The sequence below is a fragment of the Pleurodeles waltl genome, chromosome 3_1, assembly GCF_031143425.1.
Source record: "Pleurodeles waltl isolate 20211129_DDA chromosome 3_1, aPleWal1.hap1.20221129, whole genome shotgun sequence".
NCBI lineage: Eukaryota > Metazoa > Chordata > Amphibia > Caudata > Salamandridae > Pleurodeles > Pleurodeles waltl.
In genome coordinates this window covers 1,000,451,964-1,000,467,603 of record NC_090440.1, presented here as the reverse complement: position 1 = coordinate 1,000,467,603, position 15,640 = coordinate 1,000,451,964, and the positions used below count along the sequence as shown (strand labels likewise).

The following is a 15,640-nucleotide window of genomic DNA, read 5'->3' as shown; positions in this document are numbered from 1 at the left end:
GGAAGCATTCTCACCCAATCCAATCCAATTCCTGCTCTCCACATTTTCTGATTGGCGTCCCATCTAGCTTTTAGCTGCTTTCATCATTTTGTTCTCAAATGTTGCCATTTCTTTTTCTCTAGCAATAAGTTCCCAAATTGCAAGGGCTTCAAATTGTGCATGTCTTGGAGGACACTTTACCCAATATTCTCCTCAAATGTTCTAATATTCTCAAATTAAAAGTTCTGTAACAATGAAAAGATAAAGAACCTTCTTTTCAGTAATCTTACACCAGTGTTTAACTCAAATGCTTGCTGAAACGCCTCTCGCTTCTGACACTTCGTACGCTGGTGTTCCTTCGGGTGCTACCGGTTCACCCTCCCTAACTGGAATAAAAACATCTCCTCTCAGCACACTTCTTAAAGCCTTGAAAATTTCAATTTTCGCACAAATTCAATAAATCACTAATTTCAATGAAACCGGAAAGTTCAATCCCACAAGCCTTCCCGCAAGCTGTTCTCAACCAATGATCGCGCAGTATTGTTCACCAATAGAAGTGCAGCTTTTCACACAACCGACCAATTCCAGCATGGTACAAATTACATCACATCACTCAGCAGCTGCAGCACTTTGCAATTTTCTCACACAAACTAAATGCAAAATATTGCGAGCTCTTAAAAAAAAAAAAAGAAAACGAAACCAGTCTGCACAATAAGGGTAGGGCTCAAACGCTTGGAAAGCTGTACGGCTTACACTTCCAACTGTGGCTTTAGCACTTACACAACCAGCAATTTTCACTATGGTGGATATGGATCCTCCCTAGGCCTTCAGGATTCACCCAATACCAACCAACAACTCACTCACGGAAAACTACTGGCACTGTCAGATGTCTTATGACCAGTACCTCGCTGCAGACAATAAGTTAACCAAGTGTCTTCTACACTTGTGCATTACCTCGGGGTATTAGGCCTTGATGGATCTTACAACAACAGCCACAGACAATTTTTTAGTACAAAGCACTACAATCACTTGGAGTACGACTCCGCAAACACATCACAATCACACTTCACCGCAATCTGTAGCAAAAAGCATTGCTAGAGCAAATCCCTACTTAAGCTTCTACTGCACTACACTTGTACACACAACTCTGGAATTCGTCAGTCTCTCAAACTAACCATAGAACAACTTAAAGGGTGGGCAATTTTTGGGCTGAACAGTAACATGTGTTTAATACTGAACACAAATATGGCTACCCCTCTCATGGGATGTAACCTTCACTCTGCTACTAGAACTGTTGACACATTTTCTCATCCATGAACATCATTAAGCATTCAAGAAAAATACAGATCAATAAAGTTATAATTTGAGCAATAGAAACATCTCAAATCTGAATGAGTTGACAATTGCCAATCAAATGAAACAGATTTAATAATCAGGCATGAAAACAGGTAATCCCTATACCAAGCCAAAGTTGGACATACATGTGTGGGAACAGTAACACATGCGGACAAAACACAAAAGGCAGCAAAAATAATTTGGAAACCATCTCTCTCGGGCTAAGAGAAACTAACTTAGAAAAATTCAATGGACAGGTGTCAGCATACTAAGTACTATTAGAAGAACAAGATGTCTCAGATTCAACCGTTCAGTAGTTCCACATCATGCAAAAGGGACAATATCCAGCCAGAGACTAAGCACAAATCAAATTTGCAACATGGCTAAGTTTTCTCAGGTTTGGTCTGAAGTCACTTCCTTTTTCAGTGTAAAACCAACAGACACTTACACTTTGTATACCCTGGAAAAATGTATCTCATTACAATGGACTCTTCTCATGTGAAAGTACACGGCGAAAGAAACAATTTACCTCATGTGTAGTCCACAGGCCTAAATGTACCGGACTCAAGGTCATTTAGAAACAGTCTTGAGAAGTTAATAAAAAGGAACCCATTTACTATTCATAAGAAAAACGGAATGGAAAAATTAATTTCAGAGAAAAGGAATGATTGATCACTTTTACATGAGTGCAAATACGAAGTCTGCAGGCCTAGTTATGCAAACACAAGAAATACAATGCACTAATATTGTAGTTCAACACAGAATAAGCAAACTTACGATTTCAGCATTAATAATATATCAGACAAAATAAAACATTTCATGAAGTATGTATAATTTAAGGCATCACGTTAAATGTGCCAGAAAATGTATTTTATGCACACAACTTTATATTCAAATCACACATTAAACATAAAATCAAATTTGTTTCATTACTAGCAGTTATTCGAATGTTTAAAATATACGTTGACATTATTTAAATTGTTTTAGCACATTGTCAGTCCTAGTAGGCACAATGGTGTCCACCACTAAATAAGACATGAGCGTTTAAAATAAGTGTCAGTGCAACTTTTCTCTAATTTAAACCATTTAACATGAAACCGTCTGCTGACGTCTGGGTTTTATGCTGCAACAGTGGCACAAGAGGAACTTCTTAGATCTGAGGTTTTGCAGTGGTTTCTAACTCCTGGGCATGGCAGGTGAGCAATTTCTATACTGTATAAAGGTGGTGGTCAAGCAGCACTCATGCAAACGTTCTGAGGTTAACACTCAATAAGAGCACCGTTTGGCCTGGATATTTCAGACAAGCAATGGGCACCTTAACTAGAAACTGTAAAGAAATTATCTAGGAACCTCACACTGAAGTTCACGCAGTTCAATTATTTGCAGCAGGTCTACTTCAACCCACAGTGCATTCACCGCATTTTCCCCCTAGGCATCCTCGGAATGCCTGCGGTGTAAACATTCTGATGTGAATTTTTACCACATAATGTGGACCTGCCCTATACTGGAGCAGGTGTGCGAAAGTGCGTCGGGCAGTGACCAGACCTCACAGATCGAGTTCTACCATGTGATCCAGAGGCCTGCTTGTTGGGCTTAATGCCTCAATCAAAGAAAGACACTCAAATTTATTGAGTTGCCAGTTTTTCAGATTACACATCACATGTACATGCCTGTGGCTCCCAATATTTAGTGCTGGCTTAGAGACTTAGGCAAATGGGCAACTGCTGAAGCGGACACTCATTTAGTTAAGCAGGGTGACTGTGCACAGCTGGATCGATCTGTGACGCATACGTCAATAAATAAGGGGCAATAACTGATGACTTAACACCACGAGAGCCACATCCCACAGGAAGAGGTGTTACCTAGCGACACTAGAACCTGCTGGGTGATGTGGTGTACTGGGTGGTTTCTGCTTCAATCGCTGAACTGTTTGATACCATGCAGTCATAAAAACCTGGGGGACCTTCGGACGGATTTCTATGTGTCGCTGGGATATCGCACCCATCGGGCTAACAATCTTACAGATGATTTCTGATGAGCTCTGACACATATCAATGCATCACAATAGCCCTGAACAATATTGCGACTACTGTAAAAGTTGAACTGTGCCAAGCTTTCCCTCTTTTATGCATGTTTACCTAGTACCTAGGTTGTTGGTAACCAAAAGTGAATTTTGTGCAGTTGTTTCAGGTGCAGTGTTTTTTTTTTTTTGCCTAAGTACCACAAATGGATCTATAAAAGACTGATTGTATTTCCTTTATATTATAAGCAGTGCAAGGCTATAACAAAAGTATAACTCAATAGAGAAATATGAAAAGTAATTTCTTTCAGGAATAATTTGCTGCATGACAAAAAAAGGGTCACAAAGCTAGTTCCAAGGAGACTTTATTCTGTCGTAAATAGGAAAGTATGTTTATCTGAATTACTTAAAATCCTAAACATGTAGAACATCACAATAATATATATTTTTTTTTTTAAGTTTCAATGCTGTTAAATGGGAATAAAAATAGAAACCATAAAAAACACTAAGCTTATAAAACTCGATATTTGATACAGTAACAGTCTAAGGTCACAAGTAAGCCTTCTTGCTACGTGCCCTAGTGATTTTGGACATAGCACCCGATGATGTGGGGTATCAGTCCAAAACAAAGTGTGAAGACGACAGTGCAAAAAGTGAAAGTGAGGATCATGCAGTAAAGTGCAAAGGTTGGGTTTATGATGTGCTTGTGCTGCTTCACTACTCAGCTAGCAGCAGGGATTAACCTCAGGGGTAGGGTGGGGGTCGTAATACAGCTTTGTTAAATATTTAAGAAGCTGATCTCAATTCTCTTAACGCACCTGTGAATGCATGATACACTACAAGATTAGACTGTAAAGAAGACATATCTGAAGAGTCAAAATAGGAGTACCTGAAATAGCATTCAATCCACTGTTCCTTTGCATACTAGATACTGAAGGGTAGCCGGAATACGACAGCTTTGGTCTCTTTGAATCTCTATCTTGTTGCTGGGTAGGCATCCTGGAATGCACTTCAAGAGTTCTCTCCAATTCATAATTTACAGCAGGTTGAAAAGGTTCAGATCCGGGTACCTAAAAACAAGATATACACATCCATAGAATTAACTATAATTGACTTTGTAAACACGTTGCTAAAACGATTACATGCCAAAATAATCTACTGTGGGACTTTGGACATCTAATAGTAACATGTAAGAGTTAAGTTTAAGAATTAAGTTTAAAAGCTAAAAATACCTTAAGTCAATTATGAAAATAGTTAATGCAGGTACACAATGACTTATAACTAGAAATTGTGGGTGCTGCAATGTAATCATCGATTTTTGCTTCAGCACAGAAAGTCAAAATTAAAGGTAAAGTAATCTCATCAACTATCGTGAGAACAGTTTTGAAGTAGTACTTGCCAGCTGCATAGCATCTAAGGCTTTAAGGACAAGTTAACTGTGCGTGGGTGTTACAAATAATGCAATATACCAGGTGTTCATAAGAATACGTTAATCCATATCTAGAATGATCAGGTTTTCCTGATTTGCTCGGAAAGTCCCTGTTTTTCCAACACTGTTCCAGCAACTGTCAGTAAATTTAGCATATATCCTATTTTTCAAAGAGTCAATTCTATACAGAGAGAGGCAATGTTTCTTATGTTCCATCTAAGGATTAGTAAGCAGCCGGTACCATAAAACAATGTAGTTCAGTAATACAGATGGCCCTCTCTACAAACCACATGGTCAATGGTAGACCCGACAACCTTAGGCTAGTCTTCCCAACTATTTTGCTGCCTCCTTCCATTTTGCTGACCTTGTTTTTGCTGGTCCTAGTACTCTGTGCACTTTACTGCTGCTGACTAGTGCTGAAGTGCTTGTGCTCTCTCCCCGAAACATGTTCATATTGGTTCATAACCAACTGGTATATTTAATTTACTTGTAAGTAAATTGAAAAGTGGTAAACCATATACCCAAGGCCTGTAAATTAAATGTTACTAGCGGGCCTGCAGCACTAATTGTGCAACCCACACAAGTTGCCTTACAAACTTGTGTGAGGCATGCCATTACAGGTCAGGTGTGCAGTTTACTGCTACTTGGCAATTAGAACCCCTTGCCAAGCCAGAAATTCCCCTCTTATTAGAACAAAAGTCACCCCAAAGGTAGACCCCAGGTAGCCCATAGGGCAGGTTGCTGTGTAGGTAAAAGTTAGGACCTGTACTTTTAAGTTTTGCATGTCCTGGTAGTGAAAAATCTTAGTTGTTTTTCACTACTTTGAGGCCTACCGTTCTCATAGGCCATCATTGGGAATTCCTTAATACACTTTAAAGCTGCAACTCCAGATTAGAAAGGAGAGGCTGCATCATGTTGCATATCATTGAAATGGTAATGATAAAGCCTCTTTACCGGTAAAGTTGGATTTAACATTACTATTTCAGATATGTCACTTTTAGAAAGTGGGAATTTTTGTCCTTACAGCTCTCTATGTTTACAGCCTGTCTCCAATACATGACTGGGGTGAGTGACTGTTACCCTTTGTGCACTCCCTCTACACAGCTACAAATGCAGGAGGGTTAGGTGTTTCTAAGCACCCATCTACATTTATCTGCATGCTAATGGCTCTTCCTGGGCAGAAAGAGTGAAGAGGGGGCTAACACCTGAACAAGGAGTGCCTATCCCTACACAAAGGGGTGACTACCCCTTACTCATAGTCTGGAGACAGGGCTGGGAAGAAGGTGCCTCTGTGCACTTCAAAGACCCTTCTTTGAAGTCTCCTTCACTTCAAAGACACAACTGGGTATAACTACTAGGTCTATTGCAGGCAGACCGGACTTTGCCCCAGGTACAGCATGACCTAAAGTAACCTCTAAGAGCGCTATTTCATTTTAAAGCGCTATTTTGCATTTATCCTATGAAAATTCATATCTCAACTCCTACACAGTGGATGTGTCATTCTGTTCTTAATTTATTGATAAAAATCTATCTATTTTTCGAACCTGGTGTGGAACCTTTGTGGCATTTGCACTGTTACTGTGTGAGATATTGCGCAAATACTTTACACATTGTTTTCTAAGTTAAGCCTGCCTGCTCTGTGCCAAGCTACCAGAGGGTGAGCACACGATAATTTAGGATGTGTTGTGACTTACCCAGACTAGGATTGTGGTCCCTACTTGGACAGTGTGCATACATCCGTCAACTAGAGACAATTTCTAACAGTCATCTATTGTGCCTCATGGTCTTGGTTTTCTAAGTTGGTTGGGATTGTCAATAAAATCATTCTGTGACAGCCAATTTAAAATTCTATTCGTGCTTTCATGCTTGTGAATGAAAATGTCACTTACCCAGTGTACATCTGTTCGTGGCATCAGTCGCAGTAGATTCGCATGTTTTGCAATAGCTCGCCATCTGGTGTTGGGCCGGAGTGTTACAAGTTGTTTTTCTTCGAAGAAGTCTTTCGAGTCACGGGACCGAGTGACTCATCCTTTTGTCTCCATTGCGCATGGGCGTCGACTCCATCTTCGATTGTTTTTCCCCGCAGAGGGTGAGGTAGGAGTTGAATTGTAGTAATAGTGCCCATGCAATGGAGTGACTAAGTATGCACCTATTTAAGGTTGAGATGATACATATATAAATAGTTGAAGGTAACTTCCAAACTGCTACAGGCTCCCGGGGAGGCGGGTGGGCACATGCGAATCTACTGCGACTGATGCCACGAACAGATGTACACTGGGTAAGTGACATTTTCAGTTCGATGGCATCTGTCGCTGTAGATACGCATGTTTTGCATAGACTAGTAAGCAGTTATCTCCCCAAAAGCGGTGGATCAGCCTGTAGGAGTGGAAGTAGTCTGAAATAATGTTCTTAATACGGCTTGACCTACTGTGGCTTGTTGTGCGGATAACACGTCTACACAGTAGTGCTTGGTGAATGTGTGAGGCGTAGACCATGTGGCTGCCTTACATATTTCTTGCATTGGGATGTTTCCTAGGAAGGCCATGGTAGCACCTTTCTTTCTGGTTGAGTGTGCCCTTGGTGTAATGGGCAGCTGTCGTTTAGCTTTAAGGTAGCAGATTTGGATGCATTTAACTATCCATCTGGCTATACCTTGTTTTGATATTGGGTTTCCTGCATGAGGTTTTTGAAATGCAATAAATAGTTGTTTAGTCTTTCTGATGTTTTTTGTTCTGTCAATGTAATACATCAATGCTCTTTTGACATCTAATGTATGTAGTGCCCTTTCAGCTACGGTATCTGGCTGTGGAAAGAACACTGGAAGTTCCACTGTTTGATTTAGATGGAACGGTGAAATAACCTTTGGCAAAAATGTAGGATTGGTCCTTAGGACGACCTTATTCTTGTGTAGTTGTATAAAAGGTTCCTGTATTGTAAACGCCTGAATCTCGCTTACTCTTCTTAGGGAAGTAATGGCGATGAGAAATGCCACCTTCCAGGTTAGGAACTGTATTTCGCAGGAGTGCATGGGTTCAAAAGGTGGACCCATAAGTCTAGTTAGGACAACATTTAGGTTCCATGAAGGAACAGGTGGTGTTCTTGGTGGTATAATTCTCCTAAGGCCCTCCATGAATGCTTTAATGACTGGTATCTTATATAGGGAAGTTGAATAGGTAGTCTGCAGGTATGCAGATATTGCTGCAAGGTGTATTTTAATGGAAGAGAAAGCCAGGTTAGATTTTTGTAAGTGAAGCAAGTAACCCACTACATGTTCTGGAGTTGTGTGTAATGGTTGTATTTGATTAATATGGCAGTAGCAAACAAACCTCTTCCATTTACTTGCATAGCAGTGCCTGGTGGATGGCCTTCTGGCTTGTTTTATGACTTCCATACATTCTTGGGTAAGTTGTAAGTGCCCGAATTCTAGGATTTCAGGAGCCAGATTGCTAGATTCAGCGATGCTGGATCTGGGTGTCTGATCTTTTGGTTGTGCTGTGTCAACAGATCTGGCCTGTTGGGCAATTTGATGCAGGGTACTACTGATAGGTCTAGCAGCGTTGTGTACCAGGGTTGCCTTGCCCAAGTTGGTGCTATTAATATGAGTTTGAGTTTGTTTTGACTGAGTTTGTTTACCAGGTAAGGAAGGAGAGGGAGAGGAGGAAAAGCGTAAGCAAATATCCCTGACCAGTTCATCCATAGGGCATTGCCTTGGGACTGTTTGTGTGGGTATCTGGATGCAAAGTTTTGGCATTTTGCGTTCTCCTTTGTCGCAAACAAGTCTATCTGAGGTGTTCCCCAGAGTTTGAAATAAGTGTTCAGAATTTGGGGGTGAATTTCCCATTCGTGGACCTGTTGGTGATCGAGAGAGATTGTCTGCGAGTTGATTTTGGATCCCTGGTATAAATTGTGCTATTAGGCGAATTTGGTTGTGAATTGCCCAACGCCAAATCTTTTGTGCTAGCAGGCTTAACTGCGTGGAGTGCGTCCCCCCTTGCTTGTTTAGATAATACATTGTTGTCATGTTGTCTGTTTTGACGAGAATGTATTTGTGAACTATTATTGGTTGAAAAGCTTTTAGTGCTTGAAAAACTGCTAGAAGTTCTAGGTGATTTATATGCAGTTTTGTTTGATGTACGTTCCATTGTCCTTGTATGCTGTGTTGATCGAGGTGTGCTCCCCACCCTGTCATGGAAGCATCTGTCGTTATTACGTATTGTGGCACTGGGTCTTGGAAAGGCCGCCCTTTGTTTAAATTTATGTTGTTCCACCACAGAAGCGAGAGGTAAGTTTGGCGGTCTATTAACACCAGATCTAGAAGGTGACCCTGTGCTTGTGACCATTGTGATGCTAGGCACTGTTGTAAGGGCCTCATGTGCAGTCTTGCGTTTGGGACAATGGCTATGCATGAAGACATCATGCCTAGGAGTTGTAGTACCATCTTTGCTTGTATCCTTTGTGTTGGATACATGCGTTGTATGATGGTGTTGAAATTTTGAATTCTTTGTGGACTTGGAGTGGCTACTCCTTTTGATGTGTCTATTATGGCTCCCAGGTATTGTTGTACCTTGCGCGGCAGAATTTTGGATTTTGTGAAATTGACGGTGAACCCTAGTTTGAAGAGGGTTTGTATGATATGATTTGTGTGATTTGAGCACTCTATTAACGAATGGGCCTTGATTAGCCAGTCGTCTAGATATGGGAACACATGTATTTGCTGCCTTCTTATGTGTGCAGCGACTACCGCTAGACATTTGGTAAAGACTCTTGGTGCGGTTGTTAATCCGAAAGGCAGTACCTTGAATTGGTAATGTATTCCCTTGAATACAAACCTTAGGTATTTCCTGTGCGATGGGTGTATTGGTATATGGAAATAAGCATCCTTGAGGTCTAAAGTTGCCATGTAGTCGTGTAGTTTTAGCAATGGCAATACTTCTTGTAGTGTGACCATGTGAAAGTGGTGTGATTTGATGAAAGTGTTCACTACTCTGAGGTCTAGGATTGGTCTCAGCGTTTTGTCCTTCTTTGGTATCAGAAAGTACAGTGAGTAAACTCCTGTGTTTGTGTGTTTGGCACTAATTCAATTGCATTCTTTTGCAATAGTGCCTGCACTTCTATCTCCAGGAGATTGGAATGGTGTGTTGTCAAATTTTGTGCTTTTGGTGGTATGTTTGGAGGGAATTGTAGAAATTCTATGCAATAACCATGTTGGATAATTGCTAGAACCCAAGTGTCTGTAGTGATTTCCTCCCATGCTTTGTAATAATGACTTATTCTTCCCCCCACTGGTGTTGTGTGGAGGGGGTGAGTGACATGTGAGTCACTGTTTAGTAGTAGGGGTTTTGGGGCTCTGAAATCTTCCTCTATTCCTAGGGAATTGCCCTCCTCTATATTGTCCCCGAAAACCTCCTCTATACTGTCCCTGGTTACTGGACGGTGTTGCTTGTGAGGTGCTGGCTTGTGTGCTCTGACCCCGAAACCCCCCTCGAAAGGGTGTTTTACGGAATGTGCTGTAATTCCCTCTGCTCTGCGGCGAGTAGAGTGCGCCCATGGCTTTGGCAGTGTCCGTATCTTTTTTGAGTTTCTCAATCGCTGTGTCCACTTCTGGACCGAACAGTTCTTTTTCGTTAAACGGCATATTGAGAACTGCTTGTTGAATCTCTGGTTTAAATCCAGACGTTCGGAGCCATGCATGCCTTCTAATAGTTACAGATGTATTAATTGTCCGTGCAGCTGTATCTGCAGCGTCCATGGAGGAGCGGATCTGGTTGTTGGAAATGGTCTGTCCATCCTCAACCACTGGTTTTGCCCTATTTTGTAAGTCCTTGGGCAGATGTTCAATGAGATGTTGCATCTCGTCCCAGTGGGCTCTGTCATAGCGCGCAAGTAGTGCCTGGGAGTTCGCGATGCACCACTGGTTTGCAGCTTGTGCTGCGACTCTCTTACCAGCTGCATCGAACTTGTGGCTTTCTTTATCTGGGGGTGGTGCATCTCCAGATGTGTGGGAGTTGGCCCTTTTCCTAGCTGCTCCTACAACGACAGAGTCTGGTGGCAGCTGTGTAGTGATGAAAACCGGGTCTGTAGGAGGCGCCTTATACTTTTTTTTCCACCCTTGGTGTGATTGCCCTACTTTTGACCGGCTCCTTAAAGATTTCTTTTGCGTGCCGGAGCATACCAGGGAGCATAGGCAGGCTTTGGTATGAGCTGTGGGTGGAGGAGAGTGTTGAATAAAAAATCATCCTCGACCTGTTCTGAGTGGAGGCTTACGTTGTGAAATTGTGCTGCTCTAGCCACCACTTGAGAATACGCGGTGCTGTCCTCTGGTGGAGATGGCTTCGTAGGGTATGCCTCCGGACTGTTATCTGACACTGGGGCGTCGTATAGGTCCCATGCGTCTTGATCTTGGTCACCCTGGCTTATGGTGGTGTGAGCTGGGGAGTGTGATGGAGTTTGTGCTGGTGAAACGTTAATCACGGGCGGAGGAGAGGGTGGTGGGGTAACTCTTTTCACCACTTTTGGTTGTGGTGTCTGTTCAGTTTGGAACTCCAACCTTCTCTTTCTTCTAATGGGGGGAAGGGTGCTTATTTTTCCTGTCCCCTGCTGTATGAAAATACGCTTTTGCGTATGGTCCACATCAGTTGATTGTAGCTCTTCCTCAAACCTATGCTTTTGCATTTGGGAGGTTAGCGAGTGCTCTTCTGTATAAGAGCCTGAAGCTGGGTCGCTTGCAGTTTGTTTCGGCACCGAAACCCTGTCTGCGTGTTTTTTCGGCTCAGAGGTGACTTTTTTCTTTTTCGGGGCCGAAACCTCTCGGCGTCGATCTTCTTCGGTGCCGCTGTCTCGGCGTCGAGCCGTGTCCACACCGGCATCTCGGTGTCGAGGCTTGTCTCCAGCACTTTCTCGGTCCCGAGAAGGCTGCGTGCCGGTGTCTCGACCGGAGTCGGACGATCTCGGCACTGTTTGGGCCTTTTTCGGTGCCGATGGTCGGTCACCGAATTTATGGGTGGAGCCATGGCCTGATGGCAGTGGCGTCCCCTGGGCCTTGTAAATCTTCCTCTGTGTGGTTTTCGACGTCTTACTCACGGTTTGTGTATCGTCGAATCCTTCGGAGTCCGATTCTTGGATCGAGAAGGTACCTTCCTCTTCTTGTTCCTCGAACTCTCGGTGGGCTGTCGGCGCGGACGCCATCTGAAGTCTTCTGGCTCGACGGTCTCGGAGTGTTTTTCGGGACCGGAACGCACGACAGGCCTCGCAGGTGTCTTCACTGTGCTCAGGTGACAGGCACAGGTTACAGACCAAGTGTTGGTCTGTATAGGGGTATTTATTGTGGCATTTGGGGCAGAAACGGAATGGGGTCCGTTCCATCGGCGTTCTTCAGCACGCGGTCGGGCCGACCAGGCCCCGACGGGGGATCGAAAAACTACCCCGAAGGGCACCGGAGCTCTTCGATGCGGTGTTGAATCTAACTACGCCGATCCCGAACGCAACAATACTGACAAAAATCTTCCGAAATTAGCTATCTTTCCGTTCCGAAACTCGGAGCGACAGGAACACGTCCGAACCCGATGGCGGAAAAAAAAACAATCGAAGATGGAGTCGACGCCCATGCGCAATGGAGACAAAAGGAGGAGTCACTCGGTCCCGTGACTCGAAAGACTTCTTCGAAGAAAAACAACTTGTAACACTCCGGCCCAACACCAGATGGCGAGCTATTGCAAAACATGCGTATCTACAGCGACAGATGCCATCGAACTTTCTTGGTTCTTGGTTCCAAAAATCTGGACCTTCTGTCAATTTCCTTATTAACAGTTTAACAGAAATAAGATGTAAAAAGGCAGAGCAAGTATCGATCATACTTAGGTTTCTGTGCACAAGTCCACTGGGAAGCCACTGCATTTATTCAACTAAGGGAAAAAGGCATGTTGATACTACAGAAATGACGACAAATCAAGAAACTGAATGTCCAGTGGGACTCTTAGCTTTTTTAAACACATGGTACTGACAAGCATAAACCTCCAACACTCAAACTGTGTGCAACAAAATGCATTGAACACAATGGGCCAAAGAGCAGTGCAAGATGGCAATAAGAAAGTGGTTTAAAAAAATAAAATGATTGAGATAAAGGTTGGGTGGGGAGACTAAGTACCATAACAAATTGTATTCGTTTTTTACAATGGGTGTGAAGGGGAAATCAGGATTCTCGCCTCAACCTTCATTTAAAAACAGCTTCTGAAGTGATCCTCAGTAGATGTAGAGCAATGTTGACAGATTTAGGAGCCCTGCCAGCAAGAGGAGAAGTTTCACCCACAGATGAAAGGGTATAAGCATTACATGTTTTTAGTATTGCCAGGGCCTTTCCAGCCCTCATGAACATGCCCACTGCGAGGCACTCTCCTGTTGGCAACCACCACACAGCAGCCTTCTCAAACTGGGATTCTACAGAAAGTTCAATTGCGATTAGTGATTTGTCCAAGGCAAAGGGTCAAATACAGTCTGGCAAGATTCTAATTCTAAGAGGTTCACTGTATACTTTAAGTGCTTTTCCTGTCTGCTCACTCACTGCCCACATGTAGTGGATGAGACGTGATGGGAGGCAAGGGCGAGGCAGGAGTTGGTCTCTACCAGAAGATCTGGACAAAACTGCGATCGCTGCTGCCCCTTGTGATTTTCCACTGTAGCAATGTGAGAATCTCCAAAAACAATTGCAGTCATGAAATGAAAAGGCTACTGTTCAAATATAACTTGTCTTTCCATGCAAGAGTACAATAATTTCTCCCCCCCAAACACACTTAGGGCTATGTATTGGTGCACCCGCTATATTAATATTTTATTGCACCCTAAACAAATGTGCTTAATATTTTGTTGCATTTCTCAAATGAACAAACTTAAAAAAAATTTAAAAAAAATGAAAAAAAGGGTGTGCAGATTTCATAGGGCAGCAATAGCCTAAATTATGAGCAAGTGGAGACCATACGGATTTCACACTGCCTCGTTTTAGCCTGTACCTATCAGTTACAATGTGCCACCTTAATGTGAGGCTTTTTTAGTTGGTGGGACTTTTGCTTCCCCCCTACAAATATATGAACTTTCCATCTCAAAATCTTAACCTATATTTGACATTTTGTACAGTATTCAGAGTAAGAACTTTAGCTATCATGAATGGCACCTCTAGTCCTTTGCCCCCAGATATCCCATTTTTAGAACTGTCTGGGGTTGGTAGATTTCACTGGGTGCATGCAAAACCTGATCCCAAAATACCAGATACCCACCCAAAAAAAAAAAGATAATGACGACTAGATATGTACTCTGTTTAGTGTTCTATTTTGCTGATTCAAAGTGACAATGGGTTGGAACATGTTCTGCACATGCACATTATAAAGAACAGAATGGTAATAAATATGTTGATGACAGATTTAAGCACCTGGGGATTTCTTTTTTTTTTTTGTGGGTGGGGGGGGTTGGGGGGGCTACTGGGGGATGACTGATGGTCTTCCTGGCCGGCATCTATCCAATCACTAGTTGATGGTTTAAGCCTGTACACTAGCACACACTGCCTTTGACCCTATTTAGGAGTTTCCCAGTTTAAAATGAATTGTTATGCCAATGTGACTATGGGAACTAAACCATATCTGCATTGCCTTCATTGTGGTAAAATGATTAATAAATGGTCAAGTTCTTCTAGTGCTGAACAAATCGTGGGTGTCAGCCACTAAACACGTAGGAAGGTAGATTAAATATAAGAGAAACAACTCACTTCCTGACCTTCATAACCCCATTTTGCCCCAGTCTTCTCAGCCCCACCCCACCTCACTGGTGGGAGAAAGTAGGTCCTTTCGGCCATGGGAGTAGGCATGAGAGAGATATGTCTAAACTTGGGAATCTGAAAAGGAAGTGATATGAAGACTAACGAATTGAGGTTCGAAATAAAAATCTATATATTACAGGGATCTTTGGGTTGGGCATAGCATGCCAGGTTTTAACCGGCTGGTACACCACAGAGGAACATACCCACCAGAAGTTTTGATTCTGATGAAGGAAATTGAAAATAAGCGATCAAGCATACATGACTTATGCATATTTCACATGTCACGTTGGGGGACTGAAGGGGAAGATGGGCGAACGCTTTTTCTATCCACCAAGGAGGTTGCAAACGAGTCATTGCTCTCCCAACTCCCAGGGAAATTGTTATACGGCCCAGCCAGGGGCTGATGAAGTTGAAAACTGTATATGCATACTATTTCAATAGATGAAAGCTTTTTGCTATGGGTTTGGTTAAGGGAACCGACTTCCATCAGATCTGAGAAGAAGGAACGTAGACCCATACCCTCTGGGTGTGTGCTGTGATCGGTCTGTCTTGAAGAATAAAATATGGACTTAGCCTGTAGGGGAAGAACTTGAACAAACTGCATGTGCTGCCATTTTGAATAGCCACTAGGAGGTAGACTTTCCTATATTATATATACTGATTATATGCACTAGGTTTGTTCTCTTGTTCAACAAAGAGAATTGAATTGTTCTGAAGTTCTTACTGAACTTAGTGAATGTACAGAAAGGGAAGGAAGAACGCAATGGGGTATAAAAAATAAATAAATAAAAAAATCTGTAAAGATGAACAAGGAAGATGTTGCCAAATGGTTTGGGGTGACTCCCAATCATTGAGCAATGTTCTACTCCCATTTATAGTTGTTTATTTTAAAATAAATGTAGTGACAACTCTAGCCCCTTCACCACTGTTCTAATGTCACGTTTCACAACTTGGTAAGTCACTAGTGAGTTTAGATAGTTGGTCATTATCTGCATCAATACATTCCAGCACCATTTCCAACACTAGAGCCTAAAAGTAACAAACCACTAACCCACAGTTAAGGTGCATGATGACG

The 15,640-nt window shown here is 42.5% G+C and overlaps 1 protein-coding gene across 3 annotated transcripts in view; it reads right to left on the bottom strand.

Moving 5' to 3' along the window:
- The window catches only part of MARCHF7 (membrane associated ring-CH-type finger 7), a 255,444-nt gene that overhangs the window by 192,569 nt on the left and 47,235 nt on the right, over positions 1-15,640 (bottom strand). For all 3 annotated transcript variants that reach the window (XR_011201473.1, XM_069224202.1, XM_069224201.1), the window contains one exon: positions 4,224-4,404. Coding sequence is in view for 2 of the 3 variants with exons in the window: in XM_069224202.1 (XP_069080303.1) it covers positions 4,224-4,404 (181 nt within the window). In the remaining variant the exon portion in view is untranslated. The remainder of the gene's footprint in view (positions 1-4,223; positions 4,405-15,640) is intronic.